At 48.3% G+C, this 19,334-nt stretch overlaps 2 protein-coding genes and 1 long non-coding RNA gene across 7 annotated transcripts in view; 2 read left to right on the top strand and 1 right to left on the bottom strand.

Annotated features, from left to right (window-relative positions):
* The window catches only part of LOC141933625 (ATPase family AAA domain-containing protein 3), a 29,271-nt gene extending 25,018 nt beyond the window's left edge, over positions 1 to 4,253 (top strand). Inside the window, exon 17 of one of the 2 annotated variants that reach the window (XR_012626149.1) lies at positions 3,843 to 3,860. Coding sequence is in view for 1 of the 2 variants with exons in the window: in XM_074848433.1 (XP_074704534.1) it covers positions 3,843 to 4,022 (180 nt within the window). In the remaining variant the exon portion in view is untranslated. Of the gene's footprint in view, positions 1 to 3,842 lie in introns of both variants that reach the window. The other variant, XM_074848433.1, reaches the window with a different exon arrangement.
* A 1,008-nt stretch (positions 4,254 to 5,261) lies between these two features.
* LOC141933627 (uncharacterized) lies at positions 5,262 to 12,794 on the top strand. 3 transcript variants are annotated; one of them, XR_012626152.1, is made up of 5 exons: positions 5,262 to 6,567; positions 6,678 to 8,048; positions 9,401 to 9,585; positions 12,437 to 12,520; positions 12,661 to 12,794. It is a non-coding gene; the product is annotated as an uncharacterized LOC141933627 (long non-coding RNA). The 3 variants fall into 3 exon arrangements; XR_012626151.1 differs by adding an exon at positions 8,682 to 8,822 and having other exon boundaries at positions 5,262 to 8,048; XR_012626150.1 differs by having other exon boundaries at positions 5,262 to 8,048.
* TMEM240 (transmembrane protein 240) overlaps positions 10,859 to 19,334 on the bottom strand; it is a 23,877-nt gene continuing 15,401 nt past the window's right edge. For both annotated transcript variants that reach the window (XM_074848436.1, XM_074848434.1), the window contains one exon: positions 10,859 to 18,193. In XM_074848436.1, the coding sequence (XP_074704537.1) occupies positions 18,045 to 18,193 (149 nt within the window). In that variant the 3' untranslated portion in view covers positions 10,859 to 18,044. The remainder of the gene's footprint in view (positions 18,194 to 19,334) is intronic.

Genomic DNA, 19,334 nt, shown 5'->3' with positions numbered 1-19,334 from the left:
TATCATGGACTTGATGGAGTTTTGAGGTGCTGGGATCCTCATCAGTCTACTTAGCTTGCCTGGGGTCATCTCTCATGGCCAGACTGAACCTGAGAGATGGTTTGGGGAAGAGTGAAGTTCTGAAGCAGCAGGAGGAGAAACAATCGTATCTGTCGGCTCTTACGGAGAGTAACCTAGAACGGCAGCATGTGGCCACTGCTGTCCCGTGGCTCACAGTCGTTTCCCATGAAGATGTTTTTGGAGTGCTCTGCCAATATTGCTTTTAACAAAAACATGTCAGTTAAACTACAAGCCTGAGCAATAGGTGTAGCTTTCATAGGCTTAATTCCACTATAAGCTGGACTTGAAATCGGTTGACTGTCATTTACATGAAGTTCTAGTTCACCGTTGTTTCAGTCTGCCTCAGTTTGTCCTGAATTTACCAAACAGAAAAAATAAGATGCAGAAAAGCAGAGGGTGTAACCTCTAGCGCTGGGAAAAATATTGCTGTCTGGCACAGCTAATAGTCTGCATGCTAGAAATCCATTTTAATCTCTTCTGCAGAAGACTGAGCATTCCCTTTTGTCCTTGTGCTTTTCCATTCCCCATATCTAATCCTTTATGACTATAGCATGGATTAGATGCATTTGTACACTTAAAAATTCCCTTCAGATCTGTTTATAGTAATGTGCAGACTTTCTAGTTCTGCACCCTGTACTTAAACCTATTGGTATGCTTTAGATAAAATGTCAAAAAAGCAACCTTTCACTATTCCAAGCCATAATCCCTGGAAAATTGTTTGGCAACACTTCAAGAGAATTCCTAGGAGCTTTATGTCCCAGTGTTAAGGATAAAGGTGAGCTTCCTATCATTTCCCTTGCTTTTGTGCCACTGATATAAATGCCTTTTTGCTCCCTGAACCGTGTTTATATTAAAAAAAAAAAAAAAAATCATCTGCCTGACCAAGTTATGGGAAGAATTTAATGTTTCTGTAGTGGTCTGAGCTGAAGGACATTGTAAGCAAGCAGGGAGGCATGGTGGTGGCTGTGTTTTGGGGTTTTTTTGAGCAGGCTGTGTTATAAATGTAATTCAAAGGATACAGATTAGTTTGGCCAAGTTAAAATAAACCATGTTTCTTGGCTGAAATGAAACATTAGGTCATCTAGGCTGGACTTGTCACCTGTGCTCCATCCTTCTACTTCTCCCCCAAATACTTTGCTTTCAGATTATATCATAATTGGATTTCAGTTATAGAAAATGAATAGTTGCACTGGAGAAAATGGGTTAAAATTTGTCCATGCAGAAGGCAGAGGTATGAATACAAATGAAGCTCAGTACCATTTTTGTGTGTGTGCAAGCTACTCCCAGAAGGGACAGCTGCTTCTCCCATTTGCTTTCTTGACAGCTAGGGCCTGAGGCTTTCTATAAATAGAAAGTCATTGAGAAAATCAACAGAGCGTGAACTGCACAGCTTTGCAGGAGTTTCCACAGTTGAATTTATGGTCTATGCAGTGGCAGGGAGGAAGGGAAGACATCCTCTCTGTTCTGTGGAGGCATATAACACACATCCCAGGAAAGCACTTACTCCATTTGAAAACACCAAACCCTCCTGGCTGGAGGGCTGCATTGACAAAAGGGTGCTGGCTCCTTTTAGCTTTAAGTCCCCAGTCATGTCCTGCAATAAAAAAATTTAAAAAAAATAAAAAGGGGGGTAGAGGGGTTATGGGGGTGAGTCAGGGTACTTCAGCTGAACAGAACATTTCCACCATGCCTGTGTTACAGTGGGGAGAGAAGACAGGTCATGTTGTGATACGTGTTGTATAAATATTTGTGGCAGCAGGTGGGTTCTGGAAGCGATGCTCTTGTGGTGCCTGTGGGAGGTGACTGCCTCGCTGTGTCCGGGATGCCTCCTGCTCTCGTTGAATACAGAGGACAAGTGCCTTTATGCAAAGTGAATTTTCTATTTGCAGACCTTCTATTTCTCTGCACTCCTTGCCTGCAGCCAGTGTTTACTCCTAACCTGAAGTATGAGCATTAGCCAAACTTGTCGCTTCTGCCTTAAGGAAGGATTACAAGGGTTTTGCACAGGGAAGGATCTGTTTTGATGCTTCTTGCAGTAAAAACCAGCGCCTGCCAGCTCTGTGGTTCCATGAGGTTTGTGCAGTGAGACCTTTTGTGATCTCACCAGTTCCCCAAAAAGGGCTACCAAGTGAGGGCTGGGAAGTAGGCTAGGGGAGGCTTGGGTAACCTTTTGCTCATTTCTTGAAATAATATTCCTCCTGCAGTGAGGCAGCAGTAATCTAGTAGGCAGGTATAATCTACTGTACTGGGGTTTGTCTTCTCTCCCATCTACATCACTGGACAGTGGGTGCGTAAGATGGTCACACTATAATTTCTTTCTGTGGTGCTTTTGCAATAAACCTCATTGCTTGATATAATTGGTGTTTTGCACTGTTAATGACTTACGGAGCCTGTATGTAATACCTTAGAAACACGCTTCAGCCTGTCATGAAAGTCAGAGTTTATCTTTCTAACTGGGATCTTGGGGAACGCCCTGAAGACAGAAGGGTTGGCATGTGTCAATCCATGACGTGATAGTTCTGTGGAAGGAAAGAGGTGTGGACAGAAGTTTGGGGCTATTTGGGGCAGGCAGCACGGATGTGAGAAGCTGGGAGCGGCCCCAGCCTGGTGAGCGTCAGGCTCCCTCGCTAGCGTAGCTGTGCAAGGAACTGCCGTACTGGGTCGCTTGCGGGAGCACTTGCAGAGGGAGTAACCAGATTTAGAAATCTGTAGCTTGGAGTTGCTTTGTTACCTTGGAGATGGGTACAGCTAACAGCCTAAGCAGCCTTCCCTTCCTTGGAGGGTACGGCTGCTTGCGTTGGCATCTGCAGAATGTCCATCGGCGGAGCCCTAGCTGTCCTGCGTGTCTGGACAGAAGTGACAATCCCTGTGCTGCAGCTGAAGAGAAATAGCACACAGTCCTCTTTCCCCTTAGCTGCCACAGGAAATACTGTGGGCTGTTTGGCAAGGATGTCAGGAGTTTTCAGCCCTTTCTGCAAGGAACTGTGATCAAATTTGTACTGCCTGTTGAAGTAGCAACAGGACCAAGTGTTAATTTACCAAGCAGAATTGGAGACAGGAATTCAGGATATGAATGAAAGGGAGAGGAGAGGGATGGTCCCATGGGCAGATGAGTATGGGGTGGGAGCTGACACAGCACAGAAGCGATGCAGGGGAGATTCCTAGCAGAACGCACGAGGAAAACAGGATTAGTGCACATTAAGCATCATTTTAGAGGTGCCACATTGCCCATATTCACTGTAGCACTGATGTTAGTTCTCCTGTGTAAGTGTTTAAAACATTTTCTGTTGTCTTGGATGGAGTCATTCAATCACCATGTGCACCTATTACTCTTTATTGGCTTCATATGTGCAGGGCTTTTAAAGCAGGAGAGGAAATTTAAACAAGCCCAGTGTGACTGCAGCCTAACCATACTGGCTATGTTCAGCGTTAGGAACCTGTGGCCTTGGCTCTTCCGAATGCAGAGATCTTGCCTCCCAGGAAATCCAGAGGCAGGTAGGCAAAGTAGCTCAGAGACAAAGACTTTAGTGTAGCTGTGAATGTTTCTCTGTGCTTGGGCAGTTGATGTATTTCAGTCCTCAAGGAAAACCTTTCCAACAGCGATACTCCAGATTGTTCTGGGTACCGCCGCTGGCTTAGAACAAGACTAGATGTTGTGCTAGGTAGTGTGGGGGCAAACATGCGTGGAGAAGAAAACAAAAGAGAGGGCCCAGTCTCAGATCTTCATTGATCCCAGGAATTGTCATCACTAACTTCTGCCTCCTCTGCCTTTGCCTCTCCAGGCTGCAGCTTATGCGTCAGAAGACGGTGTTCTTACAGAGGCCATGATCGATGCCCGGGTAGCTGATGCTGTGCAGCAACACAAACAGAAGATGGAGTGGCTGAAAACGGAGGGTGCTGAAGCAAGCAAAGGGACTGGCAGAAACCCCCTCCTGCCTTTCCCCAAAGGAACAGCAGTGTGAGAAGTCTGCAGGCTTCAGACCAGCATGTGGGGAAGCGGGTGTGGGAGAAAGCTGGGAGGGTCTTTTGGGCAAATGTTTGGTGGAATCGTGTTGAGAGAAATGTGTCCATTGGTGCAAGGGAGGGGGTACTGCCTCAGTCTGCCTTTGATTTCATGTTTTTAAAGTGCACCAGAAAACGAAATGTTTTAAATAAGGCAGAAGCAACTGTATTAAAGGACCCCCTTGCTGAAATACCGTTGACTGTGTTAGTCTGTATGGCCTGTCCTGCTGGAGAGGCCCAAACTCCAAGTCCTTTTCAGCCATTTGACGCTGTTCTGGGGTGTCCCAGTGACACGGGCCTCTGGGAACCCAGGGCCTGTCCAAGCCTGCTATTCCCATATATTTAACTTTGTAGGGTTTATGCTCCCACAGAGGTACTTCTCATCTTTTTTTCCACAGATCCTGTGCATGACATACCTCCTTGCTCACCTCTCTGGCACCACTCCTTGCTCTTGTTGTCACCTTGTCACAGACTCAGGGTAGACTTTGTGTTACAGAGGTGTATTTGGTGTGGTTCACAGCTGCACCCGGTTAACCTGAGGAGAAACTACAGCTGTGCACTGGGTTGGCTGATACGCATTTGGACTTTCCTTGTGATGTGGCTACACCTGCTATTGCCTGGCTGCTGCCTTTTATCTTTTCTGTGCTTGGTGGCAGAGCCAGCCCGCAGTGGTACGCTGCAAGGGACCAGAAGCTCTGGAGCGTGACTTCTCGGTGCTGAAGTGCTAAGTGCTCCATGTGTGACAGCTTTTAGGCCCCTCCGGTGTAGCGCTGTAGAATAACTGCACCCTCTCTCTGGATCACAAAAGGTTGTTTGAACTGCAGTGGAGCAACTGGCACTTCCTCGAGCAGAGTCTGGAGGGCACTGCTCAGCGGGGGTAGCCCTTTTGGACACGCTGCTTCCCAGGTTGCCACGTGTCTGATGTGACTATACTGCCCACAGTGCTTTGTTTGCTTTCTCCAGCCAGGTACTTGCTGCTTCAGCCAGTCTGAGAGCAGCTCTAGGTATTTTTTTTCCCTCTCCAAGTAAATCTCTCTTTAAGGAGGTGAGTAGGCAAGGCTCAGTAAGTCTGTCTGGCGTACAGGTGTCCAGCATGGTCTGAAGAGAGAGATGAGTGGGGCTTGTTTGCCACTGGCCGTTGCCATCAAGCTGCTCTTGCTACACGGGTTTTCTGCTGCATTGCTGGAACAATTGAGAAATGTTTCATTGTCAAGTCATGAACGCAAGCCTGTCTCAATCAGATGATATTTGTTCTGTCTGTGCGCATACAAGAGACAGGTCAGAAAAATCTCTTGATTTGTTTCTGAGTTTGAACTGGATTTGAACTCTGCGCTGTGCTCTGAGTCCCCTTCTGTAACCACGCTGTGCAAGCACATTTGCCTGACCTAAATCCGTGCCCTTGAGTACCTTGCTGAGATGTTCTTCTCCGACAGGAACTGACAGCACACTCTGCTTTGTCCACTTCACTGGTAGTTGTTGCTGAGCTGTGCAAGATGCACCCTGACAAGAGCTTGTGAGCGAGGGAGAGGAGCAGGGCTGGGCACCAGGGCCCTCGGAACAGGCAGCCTTGTGGGAGACCGGGAAAGAAACACTTCTGGAGGCTGCAAACTGTCTTGGGCTGCCATCTCTCAAAATAGTTCTCTGATGTTTTCCCCAGATGCCAAGGGAGAATGTGAAGATGCATTTTAGAAGCTGCTCCTTTGTCCTTTAGTCCACTGATATACTAGAGGATTAGCTATTCTAGGCTTTCCACTTCCTACTTAGATTTTGCTAGAATTATATTTCTGTTGAGCCCCAAGAGATGGAAGGGAGCTAAGCAGAGCCACTCTCTGCTAAAAAACCCTTGCTAATGAGTTATGTGAGGGAACAGTCTGATATTGTGTGATTAAAATCTCCAGTTGTGACATACACCTTTGACACTTTTCCCCTCTCTTCCAAAACCATCCCCATGAAGCACAGAAGGAGCTGGGGGAAGGGGGAAGGTACTCAGTCTTGTCCTTATGCTGTCTGACCGTGCTTTTGCTGATACCCGTAGCTGGGAAGAGTCTCCTGCTGTAAAGCTGTGTGAAAGGCACAGCAGTTGCTGTCTCAGCTGTTTTGTGCGATTCCTCCTTTAGATTGCATCAAGTCCTACATGGAGGGAGCACAGTGCTTGCAATGCAGCGATGATCCATGCCTCTGTGCTGTGCAACAGTGATTAATTGCAGTTTGGGAGAACAATTAGCTAGAAGTACCTCTTGCTGTGGCAGGGAAGGCGGCAGGAAGCAGAGGCTGACCTGAGGGTTCTCAGCTTTGCCTGAGTACAGAAGTACTTCTCAGTGAGGTTTTTAAGGGCTTTTAATGACCACTCTTAACGATGGATGCCCCTGAGCTTTGCTGCATGGGCTTCATATGGATGGAACAGACTGTCTGTCTTGAAGACAGACGCAGGGGTGCGTTGGAGAACATGTGGGTGCTGTGGCATTTCTGGTGTGCATTGAGATGTTGCTCTCGTGTGACTCACAGGTTGGTGTTGCTTGTATCCCAAGGGGCAAAGTTCTTTTCCCTTCTTGGGTGGCCTGGAGGATGGTGCTCTCTGCTAAATGAAGTCTGTTTTCTTTATTTTCCTTTAAAAGGTCAGGGAGGGGTTAGTAGAGACATTTCTATACTAGAAACAGCACTTTTTAATATACAGAACTTGTCACATGTGTCTCAACATCCCTTCACCCTTAAAAGTCCTCAATCAATCAGCTGGTCAGAGCTTTGCACATCTGTGCTCTTCATGCTTTATTAGCCAAGTGTTGCAGGCTCTTGTGCAACCCTGGTGCTAGTGGAGTGCTTCAGGGCTCACTTCTTTTCTTCTCTCTGTTCACAATCTCCCTCCACAGCCCTTACCGGGTCAGTTGTGACAGCATCTGTGTGTCTGAAATTCAGTGAGTTCTCATCCACCTCTCCAGAGAAGCTTGTGGCTCTGGGCAGAGCAGGCAGGTCCCCCCTATACCCTTCTGAGAGACCCTTATTAATACAATGCCTGAAAGTCCACGATCACTTCAGCCCTTGGCAGCAGCAGCAGCAGGGCTGTTTACACCCAGCCCGACAGTGTGGACGCATCACTTAAGCTCTTGCTGAACGGTGGATGTCTGACTTCCCACCGGTGAAGAAAAGAGGGAGATGGCACCCAGGCTGGGAAAAACAGAGGAGGTGGAGCAGAAAAGCCCAAGGTGAGCCTGATTCAAGAGGGTTGAGGAGGTTTGGGGTGCCAAAGCTGTCAGGTCAGGTGGGTAAGAAGTGGCAGAGGTGGTGTGGATTTGTTTTGCTTGGGTACAAGCTTCCAATCCAGTTGTTTTCATCTCTTCCCACTGCATTGAAAGAGTGACGTACAAGTGGAGTACAAGCTGATGCCATTTGTTCTTCCCTGACAGTATTTTGGGAACTGGAGGGGTGGGTTCCAGCCAAATAATCCCCTTGTTTGAACTCAGCACCTTTGTGTTCTGGGTAGTACCATGGGGAACACCGGGCACACAGGTAGCTGATGGACCCTGCAGTTCTGCACTTGGCCAGCACAACCTGGATCTGTAGCTGTTGGGCTTGAAAGTGCTGCTTTTCTCAGTGTTCACACTTCATTTTTTTTTTTATTTCCACAGGAAATAAAAGTTCTCCATCCATTCTCTCACACTTGCACACTACTCTTCCTTCCTTCCTTCCCCTCACGTGCCAGGGGCTGTTGGACGCATGAAGCCAGCTCTCTCGATGTGTCCCAGGCATTATCACTACCAGCTCTCTAAATCCTGCCTCTGAACAGAGATTCCTTGTCCCTCTTGCTATGCACGTCGCTCCCAGCCACCAGCTAGGCGATTGCATGCCCTGCTGCCTGCTGAATAGCTGTGCCCGTCGCTGCTGTTGCTCATGTGGGATGCCATGGGAAAGGAGAAAAAAGGCTGTTGTTCAACTCCTGCCTCATCAAAGATTTAAATGCAGGGCCTCTGTCACCTCTGCCAGCCTCATCAGTAAGTTGGGTTTGCTGTCATGCTGTCAGCTCGCAGGATGAATGATGTCCCTGTGGAGGTGGCACCCAGCTGGCTATTTGTTAACGCTCCATGTAGGGATATAGGATGGCAACCCCAGGCTGAGGTTATCTCCTCTCTGTGACACTGAGTGAGTTATGAGCTAATAGCACTTTATTAAAATAGTATTTTGTATTGGAGAGCAAATCTAAGAGCAGATGGATTAGCAAGCAATCCATCACTCCCCATCTTCGCCACTGCCAGCTAAAACGCCTTCTCTGTGCTTCAGCATTGCAGCTGGGAGACAGATTTATAACGTGGTCATCTGTCTATTCTCAGTTGCCATCCATTAAATTATTTACCTTTGAACGTCTTACGCTGGGAGGAAAGTTCCATTGTGCCAGTACAAGGGTGCGAGTGCCACACGCTTTCTCACCAGCGTGTGCCCTGGGCTGTAGGACTTCGGGGGCCAGGAGTCTCCCCAGGGATTATTTCTCCGCCAACCTCTGTTTGCATTTTGAATGGAGGAGAAACACTCAGATTCTTTTATAGTCCATTGTCTGTGGCTGCTTCCATTTTATCTCAACATTATTATTTTCCCTTTATGTGTTTTTTTTTTAAAAAAAAAAAAAAAAGTGGCAAACCTGATTAATTTGTCCAGCCTGTAATGCGAGTCACTGGCCTGCCCTGGGAAGCCTTGCTGCTCCAGGAGGTTTTTGCTTATGGAAGGCAGCCCATCTTCTGCAGCCAGCGACTGAGTGCTGTTGGCACATGGACGTAAGTAATGGGGATCTGTTGGAGGGATCCTGACAGAAACATGCCAGAGTTTGCAACTTCTGGCTTGTCTCTATGTTCACCTGGTGTGCAACCTGCTGGGTCTGCGCTTTCTCTGCCAGGGGGTTCTCCTCTCTTGGGCCTTAGTCATGCACAGCCCTTTGGTGCCAGGGCAGCTCTAAGGCCCAGACACACAAAAGAAGCCAAAGCAGACACAGGAGTTTGTACGTAGCAAACCCATCTGCGGGTGAAGAGCTGGAAGCCAGCGTGGCTGCAACAAGAGCAGGGATTACTGGTCACCCCTGCACAACAAAGGGGTGTTGCAGCAGCAAACGGGCACGTGTGGGCAGTACAGCTGCTGTGTGTTGGCTTTTGGCAGACAATGGAGAGACGGTCCTGGGGTATCCTGAGAGGCAGCACGACTCTGTAACTGCATCACTTGGGGAGCAAGGAGCTAGGATCCAGTTTGAGGGCTAACTGTAGGTCAGCTGTCCCACAAGAATTTCACAAGCCAAAAATGACAATGGAAGAGCTTTTCTCCAATGGTTACCTCTCCACCCTGCTTCTCTTGCAACCTCCAGGCCATTCATGATGTGCATCCCTGAGTTGGTGCTTTCACAGACTCCTGGTGCTCTGCTGAACCTTGTGATTCAGCCAGCATCTCTCCCACAGACATCAACCGCTCGGGCTTCGGGATAAGGCAAAGTTTGCCCGTCTGAGCTCCTGTAGAAGAGGAGCCAAAGGACTTCAATCAACTGGATACTCAGTAAGTGCCACCAGGCTGCTTTACTCATCATCTCTTCCCACCAAGCACTGACAGCAGAGATTGGGTGCCTGGTGAAGGATGTATGGGTCAGATCTTGCTTTGAATGGCCTGGGACATTGTTTCCTTACTGGCTGGTTTTCCTTCTTTTTTCCCTGATTCCTTAAGGTAGCACAGCCTTACCAAATCTTGGTGATATCTTCTGATATACGGCATCTCCTGGAATGAAGCTCTAGCAGCATTGCCAGGCTACATGACGTTATTTTTATAAGATGTGCACAGAGGAGCAGCGCATGGGTAGCTCAGAGAAGTCCCCAGGCAGTCCTTCAGCTCTTGCCCTATCTCTAATTGTTCTCACCTCAACAGAACTCAGATACCTGTCTCTGTTGCTGGCCATTTTTTACCCCCAGACATAATTTGAGATGCCAGTGCCTGCAACTGTCAGTCAGTTCCATGACAACAGCTCCCTGCTTTGCTGCCTGGGTGGTTTTTTTCCTCCCTCTCCTGCTGCTGTGGGTTTTATTCTTGTTGTGGGGGTTTCTTTGCTTGGGTGTTGGGGTTGTTTTTTTTTTTTCCATTGCTGCTCTGCTGTCACGTAGTGTCTCCACCAAGCCTGAGTAAGATGTGCCCAGATTTGCCCAGACTTGTAGAACAACTCGTGCATCAGCATCTTTGCGCATAAGGACTGAAGTCCCACTCAGTGTCAGACTTGCTCTGTTTGTGTATGTGTGGTCCTGTTCCAGGAGAGAAAAGAGCAGAATGAAGAATGTTAAAGGACTGGTTCACGGTGGCAGCTTTCGGTACTGCTAGAATGGGAAATGAGGACAGTTCTTGTCCGTGCCAAAGTCCCAGGTTTCCTGTGCCCTGCCTTTTGTGCTTGCCCTTGCTGGCAATAGGCAAGAGGGGCCCATGCTCCTCTCTGGAGGTTGCTTGCACTCAGAATTTGGTTTTAACAGTAAAATATTTATCTTCTTTTTAAATCAGTTTTGGACCTTAGAGCTTCCCTGTGTTCCCAGGGAGTGGGAGACAAGCAGGCTAAAATCTGGGACAGTGTCCTATGATGTCACATAACCTGGGGGAAATGCACAGCCCTCCAGAGATCGAGGCTGGGCACAGCTTTTTTCCCCACCATTCAGGCCACGTTTGTACCTCCTCCTCTCTTAAACCCCTGACCGTAAGCTGGTGACCTGCTCGTGCCCCTAGCAGGCCCCCAGCCTCTGACCCCAGGAGTATCATTTGGTTCAAAGGGTTGGAAAAAACACTCAGATGCAAAACATGCAAAAAACTATTTTACTGACAAACAGCAAAGGACGGGCTTAGTTTTCAGGAGCTCAACTGGTTATCTATTATACAAACATCTTATTGAAAGGGAAGGAATGGCTGAAATACACTCACTCGTTGACCCAAATAAAATCACAGTGTGCTTTTTCTATTGCCTCCCCCACTCCCAAGCTCTCTGCGGCCTTCAGCTGCTCCCCTTAGCTTCAGCACAGCATTGTCACCGCTCCCAGCACGGCCGCTGGAGAACACAAACTGTAGGTGACATTTGCCTGTGCAAGTGTATTTAATAAAAAAATTAGCCATTATTGCTTTTCAACCACAGTAGAGATTATTCTATGATTAGACTCAGAGCAGAGTATAATCTCTCTCTCTCTGTTAGTATCAATGTGTGCTGTACCTCTTCCTGTCTGATGCATGCAAAATTGGTTTGAGTGCAGAAAAAAGAAAAGAAGGATTAACAATCAGGGAAAGCAGCACTCCCCAAGTTTTGTTCTTGTATTCTCACTGCAGAGCACTATTGAAAAAAATCTTCCTAAACTGCGTGCTCTGGCCTGCAAGGGTTTCCACTGCCTTAGTCATTGTGAGCTGAGGGTGCTTAGTGCCTCGCAGGATGGAGCCATCCTCCTGGTGTCACCCCTCCACGGAAATCCCAGGGCTCAGCTTGAAGAGGGGACTAAAACTAGCAACCCCACCGGAAAAGAAACGCGTGCAGATGACTGGGAGGTACTAAAGAAGAGGAATAGGCTTCATGCAGCGACCACATGATGACACGCACAGATATAAACACACAGACACGCACTGACACACACACACAACTGGAACAGTATCCTGAGAGCCTCGCCAGGATGCAGTGAACTGGCAGCCCAGACTCAGTGTCCTTACTCCTGCCCGTGTTTTCCTACTCCTCTGCTTCCTTCTCTTGTGCCCCGACAGCCCACCTGCATGGAGGCTGCAGGCTTGGCGTTTGTATTTTATTTTATTTTTACTTCAGTAAGTTCACTTGTTTCTTCACGCTCTCTTGGGCACCACAGTGAGTTAGGCTGGCCTAAGAGGACATCCCACCTTCACTCCATCCTAAGGTAGAACCAGCAGGCCTGTGTCCCTGCCTAACCGCTAACACCCTGTCTGTCCCCTGCTCTACATCCCCTTGCCTGTCACTTAAACATACATCTATTCCACTGGTGTATCCAGGTTGCAAAGCTTTTGATCCAAACCTCTTTCTATTTGTACTTACACTCTAGTAAGGGAAGTGCTTCTGTTCTTTTACACCTAGAGGTGTTCTGGAAGCCTCTGTTGGCTATTTCTACCTTCAAAGCCCCCCGAATGTGGAAGAGGCCTTCATCACCTCCATGTTCACCCTCCACACATACTCCATCAGTGCCACACTCAATGTTACGCTGCTGCTGCTGGCTCGAAGTGACATTTGAAGTGAGACTGAGGGTCCCTGTGTTGTTTATCACCTGCAGGTCTCTAGCCTTCATACAAGGGAATGTGAAGGGTGAACGTTGCTCTCCCTTTTCCAGGGGACTCAGTGCACATGAAATGGTCCCTTCACAATGTGTTTTCTCCCAAGCTAGGGAATGACCTTGGATCAGGACTTCCTCACTGGCTCCCCCAGGGCTTTCTCCAGCCTGGGCTCACCTAGACCTTATCCAAGGTAAGCAAAGGCTATTGATGTTTGTGTTTGCACTGTCTGCTGCAGTCTTGAAGTAGCAGCTCTTGGTCTTTTGCAAAGCCAGGGGGCTTCAGCTCACTTAACACCATTTGCATGACTTTTTTTTTTTTTTTCTCCCACAGCATGGTTGAGATTGGAAAGGGCTGCTGGAGTTCATCTGGTCCCTTTGCTCAAGCATGGCCACCTAGAGCAGGCTGCCCAAGACCATGTCCAGCTGGCTTTTGACTATCTCTAAAGATGGCAACTCCAAAACTTCTCTGGCAACCTGTCCAAGTGCTTGGTCTCCCTCACAGTAGAAAAAGTGTTTCCTGATGTTCAAGCAGAACCTCCTGTGTTTCAGTTTGTGCCCATTGCCTCTGGTCCTGTCACTGGACATCACTGAAAAGAGCCTGGCTCCATCTTCTTTGCATCCTTCCTTCAGGTATTTATATACATTGATTCCCCTGAGCTTTCCCTTCTCTAGGCTGAACAGGCCCAGTTTTCTTGGCCTTTCCTTCCTTAATCATCTTAGTGCTTCTTTTTAGTATTCTTTTTTATCAGGGATTCTCTTCTTCCAGCTGAGTGCAACTGGAAAATGAGGTAGAGTAGCAGTGAGAGTAACTCAAACCACCCCACCCTGCTGTGAATGCCTGGGACCTGCGTTCTGGGCTCTCTTCTGGGCTTTTACTGCTTATTGAGAGGTGCTGCCAGATACTTCAGCCAGGATGGGCCAGTTGATGTGTCCCTGGCTGGCTCAAGGGCTAGCTGAGCAGTAAAAGGGCAGGATGGATGGAATGGATCACAGGAAACACCTTCCCAAACTGTTCCTCAAAGGGGAAGGGTCCTTCTCATTGTGTCAGAGCAGCAGGCCAACGAAGGCATGTGCAGTACCTGCGTCTACTCTGGGCTACACCTGAAATCCCACATGTGGTACTTTGGGCTCTCCCTTTCCTCTCATTCCTGAAGCAATGTGCAGCTCTGCCAGCCCCTCCCTGGCACAGCACCGCTTCCACCTATGGTGAATTTGGCCTCCTCTCACTTCTTCCTTCCCTGTGCCCATCCTGCTGCGAGCCACAATGTGGTGGAACAACAGATGCCAGATAGGAAGCAAAGTGGAGGAGACAACCAGTTTGACAGGGCTGCTCTTTAATGTGTGGCTCTCTTGAGAAGAAAGAAGGTGGTAAGAACAGAAAGAAGGTTGGCAGAGAATGTGTTTAGCTTTACACTGCCTTCAGGGATCTCGCTGAGTGGCGAGGGGTTTATTCAGCAGTGCTGGTAAGTGGCTGCTTGAATTTAAGGAGCTACTGGTTGATACAATGGATTTCACAAGCCTCTGCATTTCTCCAGCTGTCTTGCCACACCTCTCCTTTGCAGCAGATCCCAAGCACCAGCACGCACCCATTCGGTGTGCAGGCAGCCAAGCCTGAGCTCCTCACACCAAAAATGGGGGAGAACGTTTCCAGTGCCAATCCCAGCTTTGAAGAATTGGCACATACAGTTTTAAGCTCTGTGTCTGCTCTAAAAATAGCCCCTCCTGAGGCAGCACAAAATTCCCCCCACTATCTAATTCTGCAGAAGCCTCCCTCAAAGCATCTGGTGGATGAGCGTTAAGACATGGTGCACACTTCCCACTCCTTTGTCCCTACAGCGCTGCCATTGCAGACACAGCTGCCAGCTGTAAGCTTTGCCACCCCATGTTTTCTCTTCCACAGGTTCTGAGCAGTATCTTGCCTAGCCCTGACCTTGTTGTGTCAAATCCCTGATGCCAAAGTCACTTTCTCCCAACTGAACCCTCTTTGTTTGGGGTTGTTGCTGGGTTTGGGTTGTGTTGTTGTTTCAATCTGTGTTTTTTTTGTTTGTGATATAATTTTTTTTTTTTTTTTGGTGTGTGTGCGTGAAGACTGGATCAGAGGCAAGAGAACAACAAACAAGTCAACACTAGTACATCTCAGACAATTAAACAAGGAGAAAACACCCCCACAACCAGACAAAAGCAAAACGAACACATGCACAGGAGAAGAAGACAGCACAACGGCAGACTTTACAGACAACTGAGCTGTGAGCAACAGTAGCAACCTCACTTGGACAGAGGAACAAGAGACCACGAAGTCAGACGCTGTTGGTAAGGCTCATGCCTCGAGCAGAGCCCACTGAGGCGACGGGACAGGGATGAGAGTGCTGATGTCAGGCAGAGAGAGCAGGTGCTGCTCGGGGCAATATGCTGGTACTGGGGTTCTGCAATACTCGACACACAGCTGCCTCTTCTACCTGCTGCTTCTCTGGGGGCAGCTCGTAAGTGTGTTCCCCAGAGAGGAGACGTGGCAGACACTTGGCTGTTGGGAACAACAGTCGATATTTGCACACCCCCATGGGTTAAACGGCACACGGGACCTGGGCTGCTGCTGTGCAGGGAGTTCTCACCACTGCAGCCTTACTTGGTGTGTGAGGCTATCCAGTCCCAGCAACAGGCATATTCTGATCTCTGTTACGTAGGGTCAAATCTACAGGAGCTTCTTAGACTCGGAGGAAAAAGGCCTCTCACACCAGAAGTCTGACCTTGCGTCTCTGTTAAGCTGGCTGTTTGAAATCACCCCTGCACAGAAGGTGCACCAGATCTCACGGGTCAGGAATAGGACCTGGAATTACTGCATGGGAAGGAACCTTGTCCCTTGTTTGTTAAGGATGAGCATCAAAGACCTAGTCAGTTCCCCAGGATCAATCCCACTGGTTTAGTGTGTGCTGGGACAAACCTTGCTCTATGAGGGTATTTCTGGTTTTCTTGGGTTTAAGACCAGTGAATTTTTCCCAGGAAATTTAATTGCACTGAGAGTATTTTTTTGTTTTATTTTTTGACTAAGTGTAAACAGGAGATAGGCTCACACGGTAATAGCACAGCAGGTTAAAAAAAAGTCTGTTCTTACTGTCCTACTATGTAGGACTTTTTTTTTTTTTTTTTCCTTCTTCCAGAGGCTCATATTCTGAAATTCTGGTGGGGATCAGACTTAATCAGTGTGAGCCATCACTCCACTCTTTCCAGGTGTAAGTTTCATATTTAATGATATTTCAACTAAGGTCAGTTTCTCAGGCAGGGCAGAACCAGACTTTTAAGTCAGTCTGAGTTTAGTCAGTGCCTTAAGTCTCTCTTGCAAGAGGCTCCAAGTGGAAAGATTATTTAAAGTGCTTTTTTTCCCCATAACTAGTTCCAGCAACTCAGTATTTGTCCTTATCATGATGGAATTTTCTCCCCTGCAAAATGTTGTCCCATCTGAAGACATGTCCATGACATGTACCTATTTTACAGGACCTATTCTTTGCTGTCAGTTAAGCGTGTGCTGTCACCCAAGGGCAACCAGAACAGCTGTTTGGCCAGCTCTCAGCTGGCGCAGTCTGAGGAACACTCCACTGAAGTGAGCATCTTATGCCACTTGAGGATGAGTCCATATGGTCAAACGCACAAAGCTCATACAGTGAGGGAGTGTGCAAAGCCGTGTGCCTTGGAAAGGAGCTGCTTAAGGAAAAGTCGTTCTTTAGATACTAACAGGTGGCTGCAGCCATTACAACCATAGGAAGTCCTGAATGACAGACAGTCAAGCAGACAGAAGTATAGACCAGGCAATTATTTAGGCCCAGACAGAAACTGGGGCTTCAAGACAAGAGGCACTAGGGAATAGCAAAGGTAGGAATGGCAGGGAAACAGGTATGTGTGTCTCTTGGGCAGCTCTGGGGCTTGTGAATAACTGAACTGATCCTGGGCATAGGAAACAACGGGGAAAAAAAAGACACAGAAGCTGAACCAGGGAGGAAAAGAGCAGGGAGTCATGGTGTCCTTTTCCCTTCACAGACATTGCAATCAAACAAGAGGAGGCCATTGACAGCATCAAGGAATCCATAGAAGAAAACAGCAGTTTCTGATAATATTCATCATCCCTTTGTTCTGGATGTTTTTCCCATTTAAGCACGAGCCCACTCAATACAAAATGATGAATGAAGGAGAAATGATTAGGATTCAGGGCTACCACCTTAAATTCTTGGGGCTAGCTTGCGTCTCCCTCCCTTATTCCTCTCAATAAAAATCCCTCTCTTCCCCCTGCAGCTGCCAGGGCTGCTGCTGACTGCTGCCCAGCACGTGCAAAAGCAATGCAGTCTGGACCCATTTGCTTCTCTCCCCCAGCAAAAAATGACTTCTACTGGAATTGGATACCACTGTGCTGCCTGGGTGCACACAGGCTTTATCAACTCCTTGGGGCAGCTCTGGAAGTGAAGGAGGTCTCTGGCTCTGGAGGTTGGTTTCAGACACTTGATAGCTACCTTGAAACCCACAGCTAAGCTGTGACCAGGGGAAGCAAAGGCAAAACCACGTTAGAGCATCCTTGTACTTTGGTTCAACCCATTATTGGGACATTTGACTCTGTTGCTGAGTTTGGCTTCAGGCCCACATCTCTCTGTGTTCCTCAAGCCAAGCCCAGGCTGCTGCTGAGGTGCTGTTTCAGCTCAGAGCAGTAACACAAGAAGAGAGGAGGCTGTTCACGTGCAGGACCCTCTCACTGCATTGTTGGTGTTTCTAGGGGGGGTATTAATCAGGGCCTCAGGCTCACCCTCTGAGAAGAAGGGGAGAGCAGCTCCTTTCCTCCCAGGCAAGGGTGGGGTTTATGCAGCAGGGGGGTATGGTCAGGGTACAAGTCAGCTCTAACACCGTTCAACTCGCTACACTTCTCCCCATGTATCAGGAGCGATTCCTCCCTAGCATTAGTGGAGAGTAACAGCACTGACTTCAGCAAGGTCCCACCAGTATAAAAGTGGTGAACACCAGCCAGCACCAGCCCTGTTACAGGGATGATCCCTTCTAGTACTGTTCCCCTCGTACTAAGATTTCTTGGCTTGCTTAAGGCAGGTTTCAGTGTATAGCAATGCGAACAACAAATCAGTTATCTACTCCCAGGTCTTCCTTCCCCCACAGCAACTCCCAAACACATGAACCAAAGCAAAAGGGACACTGTGCCTCCAAAACCAGCTGGCAGCAGTCCCCATCCAAACCTGTGACCAGCCAAGCCATTCTAGCAACGGAAGGAACAGAGCAGAGCAAGACCAAGCCAACGGACCAAAGAAACAGGGGACTTGAGCTCTTGGATGAAAAACTCTGCATCTTCTTCATGTTGTCCCACCTCCATACCCTTGGCCAACATTCCCCGTAGGGTAGCTGGATGTGCAGGACAGCTGTGAATGCCAGGAAAAGGGGGTTGAAAGTATAATGCAAATCTCTTTTTCTCGTTTTTGTTTGTCTGCTTTTTACATATATACACAAGTCTGACAATAAAATGTGGAACACAGTGCAATGTCTTGGCTGCGTAGCATCCAGGACTGGCTTAGTTGTGCATCATGGTGTGCCACAGGGACACACAGGATGGATAAGTAAAATTGTGTCCTCGGCTGGCTTCCATAGAGGAGCAAACTAGTAGCTGTTCCCCTGAAAGAAGAGCAAAGTCCTTTTTAAAACCTCACTGCAGTCTCTTGGAGGGGAAGACATTCCTCAGAGGTGCCGTGGGCTAGGGTGCCCGTTATGGTACAGCTTCTGTTTGATGTGCACCATGTTCCCAGTCGCCTCCTCGTACTGCCTGTGATGACGTTTTCTGAACTCCTTTAAGTTACAAAATTTTGGAATCCATGACCAGGAATTGTCTGGAAGGCAGAAAGGAGAAGGAAGATATTACAGGAATGGTGAGACCCATGTTCTCCTGCCTTGCCTAGCCCTGTTCCTGGCCTGCCCCACAGAAATCAGGCACTAGTTATAGCCCTGGCAAGGCCACCCTTGCTCCCCAGCCAGACTTCATGCCCTGTAGCCCCAGCACTGCCCACTCCTCCCCCAGACCCGCAGCAGCCCATGCCCTGAGCAGAGCCAGCAGACCCCCGCCCCTCCGACACAGCCCTGAGCAGACACCAGAACACACCTGGGTCCTGCCTGCCACAGGAATGGCTTGTGGCCAGTGAGGCACAGACTGGCCACACTGACAGGGTGGGAGTTAGAAGAGGCAAATTCCAGCTTTCTGCTCTGGGTAGGAACCAGCTCCTCATGAGGAACCCTATCCTCCAGCCCTCCTTGTGCCTCACCGCACTCCAAATGTTGGGCCAGCACTATGGGCGAGACCCAGCAAAGGCAGGAACCTCACACAGATCTCTGCTAATCTCCACAGCTGGCCGGGAGCTGCTCTGGGGACCAAGCTGCCAGGGACACAGCAGCACACAGGCATGCTACCATCCCTGTTCCATCCTGGCTCTTTTATTCTCTCTTCTGAAACATGGGCCAATTTCACACAACATCAGCACAAGCCCCTCTCTGCCCCACAGCATCATTTTTTTTTATCCGGTGTTTTAGCTCTCAGCCCATGAACCTTTCCCTGTAGCAATGGTTTGGCTGCCATGCAGTTGCAGGAGAACTTTGGGTCATTCCACCCAGAAATACACATAGCCCAACCCCACAAAGGAGAATTTGAAAGTCCCAGAGAACAATAGCTTGCATAAATTGAACTATTGCAACTAGCATGAGGTGGTATGTGACTGCTCTGACCAGCACTGCAGCTACTGTGAAGCGCAATCTGATGTCTGAGTTTCTGTAGAATATTTTCTATTTTAAGAAATCTCTTCCATGAGGAAGGAGCTATAGGTTATTCTAATAGACCAAAATTTAAGCTGATCAGGCCCCAGTGTGACACTGAGTCATTGCTAAGTAGTGCTCATGTATTTCAGGGAGGGCTCTACGTTCCGTACCAGTACAGTATTTTGTATTTCCCCTACCCCTATCTCTCATAGTCATAGGCACCAT

Source organism: Strix aluco, chromosome 22 (assembly GCF_031877795.1).
Source record: "Strix aluco isolate bStrAlu1 chromosome 22, bStrAlu1.hap1, whole genome shotgun sequence".
NCBI classification, from domain to species: domain Eukaryota; kingdom Metazoa; phylum Chordata; class Aves; order Strigiformes; family Strigidae; genus Strix; species Strix aluco.
The sequence above is the reverse complement of the archived record's forward strand: the minus strand, read 5'-3'. Positions and strand labels throughout refer to the sequence as shown.